We start from the raw sequence: 15,150 nt of genomic DNA, 5'->3' as shown, positions 1-15,150 counted from the left end.
CAGGCAGGCAGGCCCAGGCAGAAGAGGTTAGAGGAACTTCTAATTTTGCTTTTCTTCTTGTTAGCAGTGTATCCTCAACCACAAGTCTTGCTTGCCCACCCAAGTTTCATTTTGCTACCTATGGATCCCTGATAAGTTGTTTATGGGTAACTGAGATGTTAGCTGAGAGTCCCTGACACAGTCCTGTTGTGTCTGTTTCACACTACAGTGGCCTCTAGGAGTTGGTTATGGTGGTATTAGCAATCATGTTAGCAAAGGGTGTATGGCTTATTCAGGAAGGAGTAAATAAGTGAGGTTTAGCATATTTCCCAGAAATATTATTGATCTCAGTGCCAGTGGTCTCTTCACTGTTGCGAGAGGTATTGACACTAGTAAAATGGTGGATCCTTAGACCTAAAGGTCTTTTATGGCTTTGGATTTTGCATTTCTCAGGAGTACAGATGTATATATTCAAGTTCAAGGGTCCTTGGTTGCCATTTTTATATTCCCATTCATCTCTAGTGGGAATATAATTAACAAAGAAATGACTTATTCCTCATAATTTCAGAAACTCTCATTTGACAAATTCATATAGACCCCAGGGGGATGAGGAGGTTTCCTTTCTTCTTTCCTCAGCTCCACCCACTAACTAGCATACCTAGCCCAATTTTCCAAGCATGGTGACTGGTATATAGTGTGAGGGGAGTGCCTCCAGTAGACCAGGAAAAGTAGCTGAAAAAAAGAAACTAGCTGACTTCATATTTATGATCTGTAAATACTTAAGTCAAGTGGCCTGTGAATGAAGCATGGAATTTATGAGCAAAGCAAAGAGAGATAAAGAGAAAATGTCCAGTTAGGACTGGCTGTTTCCTTTTTGTCCTTATTCTAGGCCTGAGTTTGTACTGGTTCTTTCTGAATGGCTGGTATCCCGGGCTTTAAATGATGTTTCCTTATTTTCAGATCGATTTTGTAGCCCATGATGACATCCCTTATTCTTCTGCTGGAAGTGATGATGTTTATAAGCACATCAAGGAAGCAGGTGAGTAAGTTGATGTGCATTTTCAGTTTATGAGTGAGTCTCAGGGGAAGTGACAGATTCATCCACATCACTACTTTACAGAGAAAAGTCTATACATTGAGAAATTCAGCATCCACTTTCAGGTCACACTTTGGATAAGAGGTTAAGGTGAGCATAGTACCGAAATCCAGCAATTCTCAGTCTAAACTTCTACCATTCGTATCTCTTTAAATTTCAGGAAAACTTTCTCTAACCTCATATTTTTCTTTTTTGTTTTCTTTCCTTTTTTTGTAGAGAATAAAGATTTTATTCACTCTCCAAGAAATGAGAGGGGCATGGTGTGGAGAAATACACCAGCATTACGGAGTTGGTGCTTTGAGCTTTTATTGGATTACAATCAGATTAAAAAGGGTGGCAGGGGGTTGCTGTTGTGTGGCCCCCTGGGCTGTTGGGGCCTCAAAACACCAGGGTGCAGTTTGTTCCAATGTTATCTTCCGCCTGTAGCTATAGGGAGCGGTTAGTTCTGTTCTTGCTTTCCAGTAATTTCCAGTCCTGGGGACATAAGCTCAGAAGAGTAAAATGGCAGTAATGTTAACAAGGTCATAGGCCTGCTCAGCAAATGGTGCCTTGCTAGCAAATGGCACTGACTTTATCCTTTTATCCTCTTCTGGTTTAAAAATGGATTTCTTCTTCTTCTTCTTTTTTTTTTTTTTTTTGAGTTCTTTTTTTTTAAGTATATTTTATTGATTAAGCTATTACAGTTTTCCCAATTTTCCCACTTCATCCCCCTCTACCCTGCACCCCCCAACCCTCCAGCTTTCTCCCCTCCCTTACTTCATCCATGGGTTATACATAAAAGTTCTTTGAGTCCTCTGCTTCCTATACCATTTTTTATCTTTCCCTGTCTATTTTATGCCTACCAGTTATGTTTCTTCTTCCCTGTACCTTTTCCCCCCTATTCCTCCCTTCCCACTGAAATCTCCATGTGATGTCCATTTTTCTGATTCTGTTGTTTGCTTAGTTTTTGTTTTTTTCTCTTCTTTTATTTTTTTTAGGTTCTTTTGTTGACAGTTGTGAGTGTGTTGTCATTTTACTGTTCATATTTTTTATCTTCTTTTTCTTAGATAAGTTCCTTTAACATTTCATATAATAATGGCTTGGTGATGATGAACTCCTTTAGCTTGACCTTATCTGGGAAGCACTTTATCTTCCCTTGAATTCTAAATGATAGCTTTGTTGGATAAAATAACCTTGGATATAGGTCCTTGCCTTTCATGACTTGGAATACTTCTTTCCAGCCCCTTCTTGCCTATAAGGTTTCTTTTGAGAAATCAGCTGATAGTTTTATGGGAACTCTTTGTAGGTAACTGTCCCCTTTTCTCTTGCTGCTTTTAAGATTCTCTCCTTATCTTTAATCTTGGATAACTTAATGATGATGTGTCTTGGTGTGTTCCTCTTTGGGACTCTCTGGGCTTCCTGGACTTCCTGGAAGTCTATTTCCTTCACCAGATTGGGTAAGTTTTCTTTCATTATTGTTCAAATAAGTTTTCAATTTCTTTCTGTTGTTCTCCTTCTGGCACCCCTATAATTCGGATATTAGAACGTTTCAAAATGTTTCAAGTTGTCAAAGAGGTTCAAAAGTCTCTATTCATTTTTTTGAATTCTTGTTTCTTCATCCTGTTCTGGTTGGATGTTATTTCTTCCTTTTATTCCAAACTGTTGATTTGAGTCCTGGTTTCCTTACTGTCACTGTTGGTTCTCTGAATATTTGCTGGATTTCATTTTGGGTATCTTTCATTTGTTTTTTCAGTTTTCAACCAAGCTCAATCAGATCTGTGAGCATTTTTATTACCAGGGCTTTAAATTTTCCATCAGATAGGATGGCTATCTCCTCCTTGCTTAGCTCTCTTTTTTGAGGTTTTGCTTTGTTCTTTCATTTTGGCCCTATTTCTTTGTTTGGGGCCTCTGATAAGTTGGCAGACCTTGGGGGCAGGGTCTTAGGTATTCACCTGGGCAGGGCAACACTCCTTGCTGAGCTGCAGAGCTGCCTGTGGGGGAAGGGCCAGAGAGGGAGCAATGCAGCTCTCCTGCTCATCTGTAGCCCACTTTTCAATGAACTCTCATGTGAGACTGGGAGCTTCTCCCACTGCGGCAACTGCTGTAGTCCATAGCCACCTCTGAGTCTCAGTTTCCCCTTAAGTCAGCCCATCCTGGGCAGCCTGCTGCCTCACTGCGATTTCTCTCTGTCCTTCGCCTTACCGGTCTGGCTGTACTGTTTAACTGTTTCTTTAATTCTGTGGTTGTCAGAGTTCCATGCAGTTTGATTTTCTGGCACTTCTAGTTGTTTATTGATTTTAGACTGGTTGTGTGAGGAAGCAAAGGGTTTCTACCTATGCCTCCATCTTGGCCAGAACTCCTCCCAATAAAATGAATTTATTCTTAATGTCCTTACCCAGCTCTGGTTTTTGGGGAGTAGGGATGAAGTTCTCATCATCTGTAGCTACTTCAGGCAGGTTAGGTTTGTAGAGCTGTCCCTGCTTGTGGGTCCAGGTGTGGGTCACTAAAGAGAAGAGGGTGGAATTGGACAGCCCATAAAGCAAGAGCTGTGACTGGAGGCCATTTTTGGAGAATCTTCCAGAGCCTGGATGCTCTGTTGAATGAAGGCAATGAAATATGTGAGGAGACATGGCCTAAAAATAAGAATAAAGAAAAAGTCTATAGGTCCCACGAGGGGATAGTCAGGAAAACCAACACCAGATATTGAACTTAAAATCCCAAAAAGGGAGAGACAGAGTAGTAGGTGAATTTTGTATGGCTCACACTACATCAGTAATTCTCAATAATTCCAAGTCAAAGGATGAAAGAAAAAAATGAAACATTAGCTTGGAAGAAAACTGGGATTCAGTCAGTTTGTGGGTGACAACTGGGCCTTGTTATTTCCATTGAAACACAATTTCTCTCTCTAAAATCACCCTCATTTTATTAAAGAGACTGTATACAAATTTAGTTTCAATATGGCCTGATTATTTGCATGAACACAACAAGAATGGCAATTAATTACATAGGCTTTTTCATATCTGCTTTGCTGAAATTTTTACAAAGAACCTTCAGATTGAATTTTAGTTAGTCTTTCAGGGCAAAGAAGCCAAGCCACACATTTGCCATCTGGTATTTCTTTGTCTGAAATACCTATTAGTTTGAGCAGATTCCTTAAGTTCTTGAGGTTCCTTCCTTGCCATCTTTCAGGAAAGCAACCTAGGCTCCTTATCTGGAAGGACTTCCATGAACCACATGACCAAGTAAGGTACCAGGCCGTTTCTCAACAGGCTCTTATTGGCTTCAAAAGTCAATCTTGTTTTTTAACTATGGTTTATTGATTATGTTATTACACTTGACCCATTTTTGCCTCCCTTTATCCACCTCCTCCGCCTTGTACAATCCCTCCCACCAGCATTCCCCCACCTTAGTTCATGTCCGTGGGTCCTACATATATTTCTTTGGCATCTTGTCTTTCATGACTCTGAATACTTCTTTCCAGCCCCATTTCGCCTGTATGGTTTCTTTTGAGAAATCAGATGGTCTTATGGGAACTCCTTTGTAGGTAACTCTCCCCTTTTCTCTTGCTGCTTTTAAGATTCTCTCTTTATATTTAAGCTTGGCTAATGTAATGATGGTGTGTCTTCGTGTGTGCTTCCTTGGGTCCAACTTCTTTGGGACTCTCTGAGCTTCCTGGACTTCCTGGGAGTCTATTTCCTTTGTCAGATTGGGGATGTTTTCCTTCATTATGTTTTCAAATAAGCTTTAAATTTCTTGCTCTTTCTCTTCTTCCTCTGGCACCCCTATGATTCAGATGTTGGAACATTTAAAGTTGTCCTGGAGGTTCCTAAGCCTTTCGTCATTTTTTTGAATTCTTGTTTCTTCTGTTCTGATTGACTGTTTATTTCTTCCTTCTGGTCCAAACCATTGATTTGAATCCTTCCCGTCACTGTTGGTTACCTCTACATTTTCCTTTATTTCACTTTTCACAGCCTTCATATCTTCCTCTATTTTGCAACCATATTCAACTAATTCTGTGAGCATCCTGATTACCAGTGTTTTGAACTGTGAATCTGATAGGTTGGCTATCTCTTCATTGCTTAGTTGTATTTTTTCTGGAGCTTTGATCTGTCCTTTTATTTGCGCCATTTTTTCTTTTTGTCTCCACGAGCCTGTTACATAGTAAGGGGTGGAGGCTTAGGTATTTGCCAGGGCAGGGCAACCCATTTCACTGCACTGTGGGACTGTGTGTGGGAGAGAGGTCTGAGAGGGAACAATGCACTTTGTTCAGCTCTCTGCTGGCTTTCAGTCACTTCTACTACCCACAAGCAAATTGGGCCCTTCTGGTGCTGATCCCTAGGTAGGTTGTTTTGTGTACATTCTAGGACCCTGTGGGTCTCTCCAACAAACTGTCCTGTGAGGCTGAGAGTTTTTTCCGATGCCTCAACCCTCACAGGTTTTTTCAGTCAGGTTTGGAGGCTTTATTTCCCTTTGCTGGGGCCCTGGATTGCATGGTCTGTCTCACTTCCCAGTTGTTCCTCCCAGTTTATTTGCAGGTGAATGTGGGACCACCTGCTCTGCCAGCCACCATCTTGCCCACCCCAATCCTCTAGCCACCACCTTGCCATTAGTCCTTTCCACCCGCCTGCCCATTCTGCCCCTCCTACCGGTCTGGATGGATGTTTTTTCTTTAATTCCTTGGTTGTCGGACTTCTGTACAATTCGATTTTCTGTCAGTTCTGGTTGTTTTTTGTTTTTAAATTTGTTGTTGTTCTTCTTTTGGTTGTACGAGGAGGAACAGACTATCTACCTACACCTCTATCTTGGCCAGAAGTCATCAATCTTAATTCCTTAAGGTTTTCTGGTAACATCCACAGTCCTGGCATGACTCTTTTGATTATGACATTCTAGACAAAGACTTGGTTAATAAAGGCACATTTGAAAACTGGTGCTATTATAAAGAGAACAGATTCTTATTGGGTTTATGCAAACAACCATATTGCCATGAAAATAATACTTACTAAGAGTTGCCAAATTCTGAAGGGATTTACGTAGGGAGAAAAATATAAATGTTTCAATATTGGTTATGAGGGTATAATTCACCAATTGTTCTAGGGGAAAAAAGTTTCCTTACATCTGGAAAACAAAAATATTTAAAATTAGCAATATTTTGAACAGTCATATGAATAACAGTTACCTTTAGTTCATTTAGTCACATATAACCAATATTGTTTGTCTTGATATTTGTCAGTATGTCCATGAATTTAGTTATTCTAAGGGTTCTATAAATCTTTATTTACTTCAAAGATATGACCTACCTAGATACCTGTAATTTAGAGTAAGTTAGAGTCCTTTTCATGAACCTGTTTAAAGATACATTTGCAAATGCAATAGAGTAAAACAGTGACTGTTTATAAACAACCAAATTTAAAATGACATAGTTGTAGATTTGATTAAAATGCAATTGATAAAGAAATTTGCGAACCACACCAAGGCACATCATAATTATATTACCCAAGATTAAAATGAAGGAGACACTCCTAGAAGCAGCAAGAGATAAGGGGACCGTAACCTACAAAGGAGTTCCCATCAGACTGTCAGCTGATATCTCAAAGAGACCTTACAGTCAAGAAGGGGCTGGAAAGAAGTATTCCAAGTCATGAAAGGCAAGGACCTGCATCCCAGATTGCTCTATCCAGCAAAGCTTTCATTTAGAATGGAAGGGCAGATAAAATGCTTCTCACATAAGGTCAAGTTCAAGGAGTATGAACTTGAGGAGTATGAACTTTCATCACCAAGCCATTATTATATGAAATGTTAAAGGGACTTATCTAAAAAAAAAGAAAATAAAAAAACATGTATAGTAAAATGACAGCAAACTCACAATTATTAACAGCCACACCTAAAACAAAAACAAAAACAAAAACCAACTAAGCAAACAACTAGAACAGAAACAGAACCACAGAAGTGGAGATCACATGGAGGGTTAGCAACAGAGGAGTGGGAGGAGGAGAGAGGGGGAAAAGGTACACAGAATAAGTAGCATAGATGGTAGGCAGAAAATAGACAGGGGGAGGGCAAGAGTAGTATGGGAAATGTAGATGCTAAAGAACTTATGACATATGGACATGAACTAAAGGGGGGGAATGTGGGTGGGAGAGGGTATGCAGGGTGGAGGGGAATGAAGGGTGGGTAATGGAACAACTGTAATAGCATAATCAATAAAATATATTTAAAAAAAGAAATTTGCTTTTCTGTAAAGTATAATAATTCAAGGTAAAAATCTCTTTTCCTTTTTTTTTATAATGAAAGACTATTTTTTTTTTTTAATTTTTAGAGAGGGAAGGGAGGGAGAAAGAGAGAGAGAGAAACATCAATGTGTGGTTGCTGGGGGTGTGGCCTGCAACCCAGGCATGTGCCCTGACTGGGAACCGAACCTGCGATGCTTTGGTTCGCAGCCCGCGCTCAATCCACTGAGCTATACCAGCCAGGGCTAAAAATTTCTTGATAAGTAATATTTTACTTATGACATAAAAGGACAATATAAAGTTCATGTTTTTAGACTTAACATACAGTCTTAAAATATATAAAGACCAATATTAGAAATGCACAAGAGATAAAGGCAGGAGGAGCCAGATGATCTGATCCAAGTGCCTATATTAGATGCTGCGCTTACAGGAGGGCTGAGACTGGATCGACTGCAGCCATGAGGGGAGGCAGAAATGGAGACCCTGTATTTTTCTTAATATTGGGAGCATATAGCTCCTTCTTTCCTTAACCCCTGTTCATTGATTCTTTCATCTTTCTATATGTCATTGTCTCCAAATTTTCCTTAATAACAGCAGTTTCTGCTTTTCAAGGAAAGGAATGTTATTCCCAGTTTCCATTTAGTCCTACTGCCTGAGCTAACCAGAATGTTACAGTGTTTATATGTGTTTTGGTGTTAGGCATGTTTGCTCCAACACAAAGGACAGAAGGTATCTCCACATCAGACATCATCACCCGAATTGTCCGGGACTATGATGTGTATGCCAGACGGAACCTGCAGAGGGGCTACACGGCAAAGGAGCTCAATGTCAGCTTTATCAACGTGAGTTTCAATTTCATCCCAGAGTTCCCTGGCCCTATAAAGACACACATTGCCTACTACTTCATCTGAGCTGAACTTGCTTTTCAGTCTGCTATAATTATCTCCTGCAAAAGCTCAATGAATCATCTTTGCAGATAACACTATGCCATGTTCTTTACAAAATAGAATGAAACAGAGGCATTTTCTGCCTTTATGGTATGGTATCAACACATTGATAAAAAGATACACAGCTAATTAAATAAATAAGGATGTGTAACTTACAAAGTATAATATATATATTAAATACAATTAAAATAGTGGTTCTTAGCCTTTTGCTTTTTTTCACTTGATGGTCTTTTGAAAATCTGTTGAAAGCTGTGGATCCCCTGCCTGTGTGGATGGCAACACACATTTTGCATGCAGTTTCTAAGGGCATGAAGACCTAAGTTTTAAATTTTGGTTTATGAAAGCCCATTTTTCTTTAGGTAAATATTGCCCTTTAGAAACAAACTGCTATATATTTTGTATGTAAGTTATATCTCTATAAAGTTTATTTGAAAAGAAGCTAACTGTATCTTCTGTGTTAGTAGTTTACCATGTTTCCTTATCTGTACCTCACTGTGAATTATGAATGGGTGAAATGGTTTCATCTGAATATGATTTATCTATACAGATAAACCCCAGCTGTTGTTAGCCACCTACTACATAACTTTTTATCTATTTTCAGGTGTTTAAAATTTTAAAAAATATTTTATTTATTTTTTAGAGAAGGGAAGGGAGGGAAAAAGAGAGGAAGAGAAACATTAATGTGTGGTTGCCTCTCACATGCCCCCACTTGGGACCTGGCCCGCAACCCAGGCATGTGCCCTGACTGGGAATCAAACCAGTGATCCTTTGGTTCACAGTCTGTGCTCAATCCACTGAGCTATGCCAGCCAGGGCAGGTGTTTAAAATTTTTAAACATATTTCCTTATCTCTTTATGATAGGGAAATTATGAGAATACTTTTCATTTGACTAAAGACTCCCCTCCTCGCCCCCCATCCCCAGAGAAGCCCATAATTTTCTCTTATCTTTAGGGAAGCTGGTAGGACCAAGCATATCATCTTTATTTTGTGAAAGAGCAAACAGACCTCCAAATACTAAAAATAACTCTTTTAAAATCATAGAATAAGTTAGTGATAGAGGAGAAAAATCCAATGCAATAAATGAAATAAGTAAAAGATCTACTACTTCCACTTTCAACCTGTTATAATTGACTTATTCTTGGCAATATTTTGTGCAGTGATCTTGTTGCTCCCTTCACATCTCTGTCTAGAATGGGGTTTGGGTTATGTTTGGCATGTTTATGTTTTAAGTTCATATTTTTTTCTTTAAAAATTTGACTTCATTTGCTTACATATATGTTACCAGGCCTACCCTATATATTTAGATTAGTCAGGGTTTCCAAGATGTTAAAATTATCACACTTTTATATAAGATGACCATCCAGAGGACCTCTTCTCTGTTATTATGCTACAGAAGTGTGGGATAGATTAAGCAAAGTGAAATTGTAAAGACTAAAAAGTGTTAATACAGCCCTGGCTGGTGTGGCTCAGTAGATTGATTGCTAGCCTGGGAACCAAAGCATCACCGATTCCGATTCCCAGTTAGGGCACATCCCAGGGTTGCGGGCTAGGTCCCCAGTAGGGGGAGCATGAGAAGCAACCACACATTGATGTTTTTCTCCCCTCTCTCCCTCTCTAAAAATAAATAAATGAAATCTTTTTAAAAAGTGTCAATAGACTGCTGAACCATGTTTCTTTGCCCCCTTTTGTATGAAAGGTCTGGGTAGGTATTACTTCTCAAAACAATTCTTTCTTTACCTAGGAGAAGAAATACCACTTGCAGGAACGGGTTGACAAAGTAAAGAAGAAAGTGAAAGATGTGGAAGAAAAGTCAAAAGAATTTGTCCAGAAGGTAGAGGAAAAAAGCATTGATCTCATTCAGAAATGGGAGGAGAAATCCCGAGAATTCATTGGAAATTTCCTGGAAATGTTTGGTCCAGAAGGAGCACTGGTATGTTCTTTCCTGCTGGATAATTGAGGGAATTCTCCTGCTGTGGAAAGAATTATAGCACCCTTGACCAGAAAGGGACATGGACATTCAGAAGTTATCTAATCTGCTCCCCTTAGTGGGCAGAACTATATTTCAACTGCTCCCAAAACTTCTTTGAAATCTTTCCAGAAAGAGGTTACATGTTCTCCTAAATAATTTTGCCAGCTCTCTATCAACGTCCAAATCGGGTGACAAGATAAGAGAGTAGCCCTGCCCACGTGTACACTGTAGTTTTAGATAGAAGGAAAGAACAGTAAAAAGAAAGCTGCACTCCACTACAAACAGCTTCTTCTATATTGCTGCGTGAGGTGGGAATTCTGCCCTTCAGGAGGAGCAAGTTCTCCTCAAGCCAGGTGGAGGAGGGGTGTGTGTATAGTCATTCAGCAAGTGAGCCTAGGTTGGATATTCAGAAGGACCTGACTGTGAGGATGTTTGGATACGAGAATAGATTATTCAGGGAAAATATGAATTCCCTTTTCAGAGAACTCTGAAACTCAGAGAGGTACCCTTTTGTGTGAGTTAGTTCCTTTGTTCTTGCCTAGAGCCTGGACTACAAGCCAAGCAGGCTTTCAGGAATTCCCTTGACATAGGAGTAGGATCAGGTAGCTGGAGAACAGGTAGGAACCTTTAGATAAGTCACATAACATAGACCACTTTAGGGAGAAAATTACTTAGAATTATAGCTATGTCCCTCGCCTGGCTTTCTTGGTCACTTTTGACATTGCATACAGCACTTGTGATAATTTGAAGTCTCAGGCATGCCAGCGGTGATTTAGTAGCATCTATAGGTTTCTTCTAACTCTTCCTTTGGTCTCCACAGAAACATATGCTGAAAGAAGGGAAAGGCCGGATGCTGCAGGCCATCAGTCCAAAGCAGAGTCCCAGCAGCAGCCCTACTCGTGAACGCTCCCCCTCGCCCTCTTTCCGATGGCCCTTCTCTGGCAAGACTTCCCCTCCTTCCTCCCCAGCAAACCTCTCCAGGCACAAGGCTGCAGCCTATGATATCAGTGAGGATGAAGAAGACTAATTTTTCATCCCTCCTTTCCTTTCCCCTCCCCATGTCCCATCACCTTCAGAAGCTCTCTGTTGAATTCCAAATTGTGGTCCCAACAATAAACCTAAAGACAGCTACAAAGGAAAGACAATTGGGGCAAGAGGACCTCAGATGGGGGGAGCAGACAGCCCATCCTCCAAGAGACATCACCCACCCACACCGAGGAGGCTGACCACACCTTAGAAGCCTGTTCTGCATCCGTGTACCCTTCCCACGGACTTTGCTTTACTGTTTATGTTCATGTGACCTTGACAGGGAAATTGTCATTTTATTAATTTTTTTAAAAATCAGTCCTTTAACTACAATTAATAGAACTAATTCTTTTGCTCCTCAGGAGTGGGCAAAAGGAACTGGTACAATACCCAGAGGCCTTTTCTTCCTGATACACTATAGGGTTTGCCTTCTGTTCTGAGGCAAACTGGCTGGCCAAGTCCTTCCAGCACTGGCCATGCTGATGAGTGACTTTGGGGCAGGCAGGGGCTGGGGGGATATAGTTTTGGTTTCCTTAAAAAAAAATACTAAAAGCCGGGTAATTGTCACAAATCCCCTAACAGTGTTGCTGGCACATGTGCCGGTGTGTCTGTGAGAAGAAGAAGAGCTAAGCCTAACTGTTCTTGCTCCCTGAGGAGTTTCTTGATGGACCCAGTGGGGTCCCTGAAGACACTGATGGCATCAGCTCTGGCTTTTCTGCTGTGTTCATCTTCTCAGAAAATTCTATTGCCCGGCTATTTGGGAGCTCTTGTTGATCTCTTTCCTGGAATCTATTGTTAAAGGAAGGGACACTTCCAGGTTTACTGTGATTGTGGAGGGGAGTGGGACAATACTCAATCCTACACAAAGTTATTTCAGGTTCCTTTTCCCCCTGGAGCAAGTCCCTGGTCCTGCTGCTCCTATTTCTGTGCTCATTACCTAGCTTTTTACAAAAGGTGCTTTGTAAATGTCTGCAATGTCAACATGATCTCTTAATCCACATTGCTCACATCAATTGAATATTTAGAGAGATTTGCATAGAGCTTTAGGTGTAAAAGCATAAGAGAACATCCACCTTCCTATCTTGACTCTGCCCCTCTTAAGAATGTTCTTGACTGGAACCAGTGCCCCACAGGGTTTGTTTTCCTCTGAGAGTGGCAGCTGGCAGGGACTTACTTCCCTCCACCACCCCTTCCAGTGAGCTACAAAGAAGGGTTCCCATTACAAGGATATGGTAAGCTCTCTCCCTCCCTTCCACATGTGCCTGGTGGTTATGGCCTCACCTCTCCTGTTAGGTTCCCTGGGGGGATTCATCACTTAAATTTCACATCAGAGAATGCTGAAGCTTGACGCTTGCTGTTGGGCTTGAGCTCATTTTAAACCTCCAGCATCCTACAGCTACATGACTTAGCAGATCACCATCCATCAGTAATCCTGTAGCTGGGTTTAGGGGAAGACTGCTTCCGTCCAGGCCCCACCCTGTCACTCATAAATACCCCTTGTGGGGGTGGAGTTTTAGTGTTTTCAGCTAAGAAAACCACATTTTATCTTGCCCATGCTAGGGCTGTGAGTATGTCATAGTCATCTCCCTTAATACTTCCTGGTGGGAAAACCTGCCTGCCTGCACACTGGACCAACTAGGTTCTCAAAACCTAGGATCACCCAGAGGCAGAGCATGGCAGAGTGTAGGGACACAGAGGGGAACCTCTTGTCCTGATGGCCTGTGAAAACTACATTTCTATCTCTTCTCATGAAGTGCTACTTTTACTATCAAATCTGGTTTACACGAGCTTTGGCTTGGCATCCTTTTTTTTTTTTGAAATAGGTGAAGTTGATGTTTGCCTACATTGCCCAGCCTCATATGATCACGTTTTAACTTTTCAGCTTTAATCTTCCTTCTTTGGGAATTTTACCTATTTCCTTCTTATTCCCCCTGATACAGAAAGGTAGTGAAGTCACCTCTGAAGCCCACCTACTTGTTCCCTCCGGGTACCCATTATGCTGTATATTTTGAAAGGGAGATGCCCAGAAGGTGGTTTTCCTCCCTGTAGTCACTCCTCTCAAGGATATTGTCTGCGTCTCTGAGCTATGGGCCCTCCTCCTCTGCTCTGTCATTGGGCGGCTTTTGGCATACCTGGCCCTTGGAGTGTGACCTCTAGGCTGAAACCTCTGTGAGATTCCTAGTGCCAGCACGTGCACACATTCTTGGAAAACTCCTTTGCCCCTTTTGGTTGGTGAGCCTCTACAGCCTCAGTCTCTTAACACTAGTATATTTCAATAATTTTGACTGAAAGTAAAAACTTTTATGGCATGGCATGTTAGATACTATGGGATAAATGTGATCCTAGGTGCTGGATAAGGATGGTGGATGCAGGAAGCTGTTGGGATGATGCATTGTTTGATAAGTTGTGCCTAATTAAATGGGGTTAGTGGTTTGCATTACCACAGCCATACCTGTGACTTGTAAAGCTAGTATAATGTTTGAGGTTGTGGAGCTATTTCTCTGAATGCCACACACAAAGCTGTCAGCCTAAATAGGCCAAGTGTGGCAGAGATGGTAGATCTTTAAAATCTGATTGGCCTCAGTCTCTCTGAGTTGGCCCCACTGTGCAAGATGGAAGGAGAATGGAGAAGGAAGCCCTATCACTGGGGCCAAGGAGGTGCCATTTCAGCAGTTCCTTGGAGAGGAGATGAGCAGGAAGTTTGATTTTTTTATAAACTAGGCTCAGTAGCACTGAAAAATAGAGGCTTAAACTTTAGAGGAATAGAAATGGATCATTTGTACTGCTACAGCTGCTTCTGATAGCTCCAGTCAAAGACCATTATTTTGCTGAGACTTGGGTAAAAAGGTTGGGGATGTGAGGAGGCTGAAAATCCTGCAAAGGAGAAAATATATGAGTGAGGGCAAGAGAACTTTTGACCTTTTCTGATTGCTGATAACTTCTTGGGCAACACCTGAGTTACATTTTTAAAATTTTACTGTGACCTCACAGCTGGTTAGCAGTTTCTGGGTATTCCCTCTAAAATAGATCTTCACAGTTCTTTTGTTACTCTTTCTTCATTATTTTGATTTGTGGGTAACTTTTGATTTTTCTGGAGCTTATTGCCTAATCTTCTTCCAGATCTCATATTTAAAATCTTTCCAAATCAATTATACTTTGCTGATTTTCTTTAATTCCTAAAAGCCATAGCTTCTACATTTTCTGTCAGCATACACTCTTACCAGAAGTTGAACCAATACATGCAGAAAAAAAAATACTCCCTTAACAATATTTTTAACTGATGGTATTTTTTAAGCTTACCAATATAAGTATTTTTGAAGGTTATATATTTTCAAATCATACGATGATTATTCTTGTTTTCTCTTGTAGAATAGATTGTCATGGGGTAGAGAGTGGTCCCTAGCTTCTATTTATCCAAATAAGTAGAGCATGTTCTCAGGATTATACTATTAAATGCTAATTTTCTTTAAAAGAAGAAAGATTTTTCTGTCTGCCAAACTTCATACTCAGATTGGGGTAGAAAAGTATGAGGCTTAACATTAAGTAAGGATTACTCAGGTTGTGGTCCTTTAGGTTTGAAGTGGGATTTCCCACCCTCTTTCAGAGGCACTGACTGTCTTGAACACAGAGACTTGATTGGGTGGATTTTATGTTTTTTGGTATTGAGGAACCTGAAGAAAAAAAATAGCCTTGCAAAGAAATGCTGGCCTCAGCACGAAAGTTAACCCCATCCATCACCAGAGCTGACATCCACAGGAATGTTTTCCTCAACTGGTGTTCAGTATATTGTTTTCCTGTCTGAGTGTTATTAACTTGTTCAGAGTTATTTTGGCTTTTGTCATTTAGCCAAATAAAAGCAAAGTGGTTTTACCTAATGTTTTATTTTCTGTGTTTTGACCTGATAAACGTGTATGATACATTTTATGT

At 40.6% G+C, this 15,150-nt stretch overlaps 1 protein-coding gene across 10 annotated transcripts in view; it reads left to right on the top strand.

Annotated features, from left to right (window-relative positions):
* Positions 1–15,098, top strand: part of PCYT1A (phosphate cytidylyltransferase 1A, choline) — a 58,739-nt gene extending 43,641 nt beyond the window's left edge. For all 10 annotated transcript variants that reach the window (XM_045850983.1, XM_045850987.1, XM_045850984.1 and 7 more), the window contains 4 exons: positions 940–1,018; positions 7,981–8,123; positions 9,970–10,158; positions 11,018–15,098. In XM_045850983.1, the coding sequence (XP_045706939.1) occupies positions 940–1,018; positions 7,981–8,123; positions 9,970–10,158; positions 11,018–11,224 (618 nt within the window). In that variant the 3' untranslated portion in view covers positions 11,225–15,098. The remainder of the gene's footprint in view (positions 1–939; positions 1,019–7,980; positions 8,124–9,969; positions 10,159–11,017) is intronic.
* Positions 15,099–15,150: the final 52 nt, after the last annotated feature.

This window comes from Phyllostomus hastatus, unplaced genomic scaffold (genome assembly GCF_019186645.2).
Source record: "Phyllostomus hastatus isolate PE091 unplaced genomic scaffold, TTU_PhHast_1.1 phas_contig_86, whole genome shotgun sequence".
Taxonomy (NCBI): domain Eukaryota; kingdom Metazoa; phylum Chordata; class Mammalia; order Chiroptera; family Phyllostomidae; genus Phyllostomus; species Phyllostomus hastatus.
The sequence above is the reverse complement of the archived record's forward strand: the minus strand, read 5'-3'. Positions and strand labels throughout refer to the sequence as shown.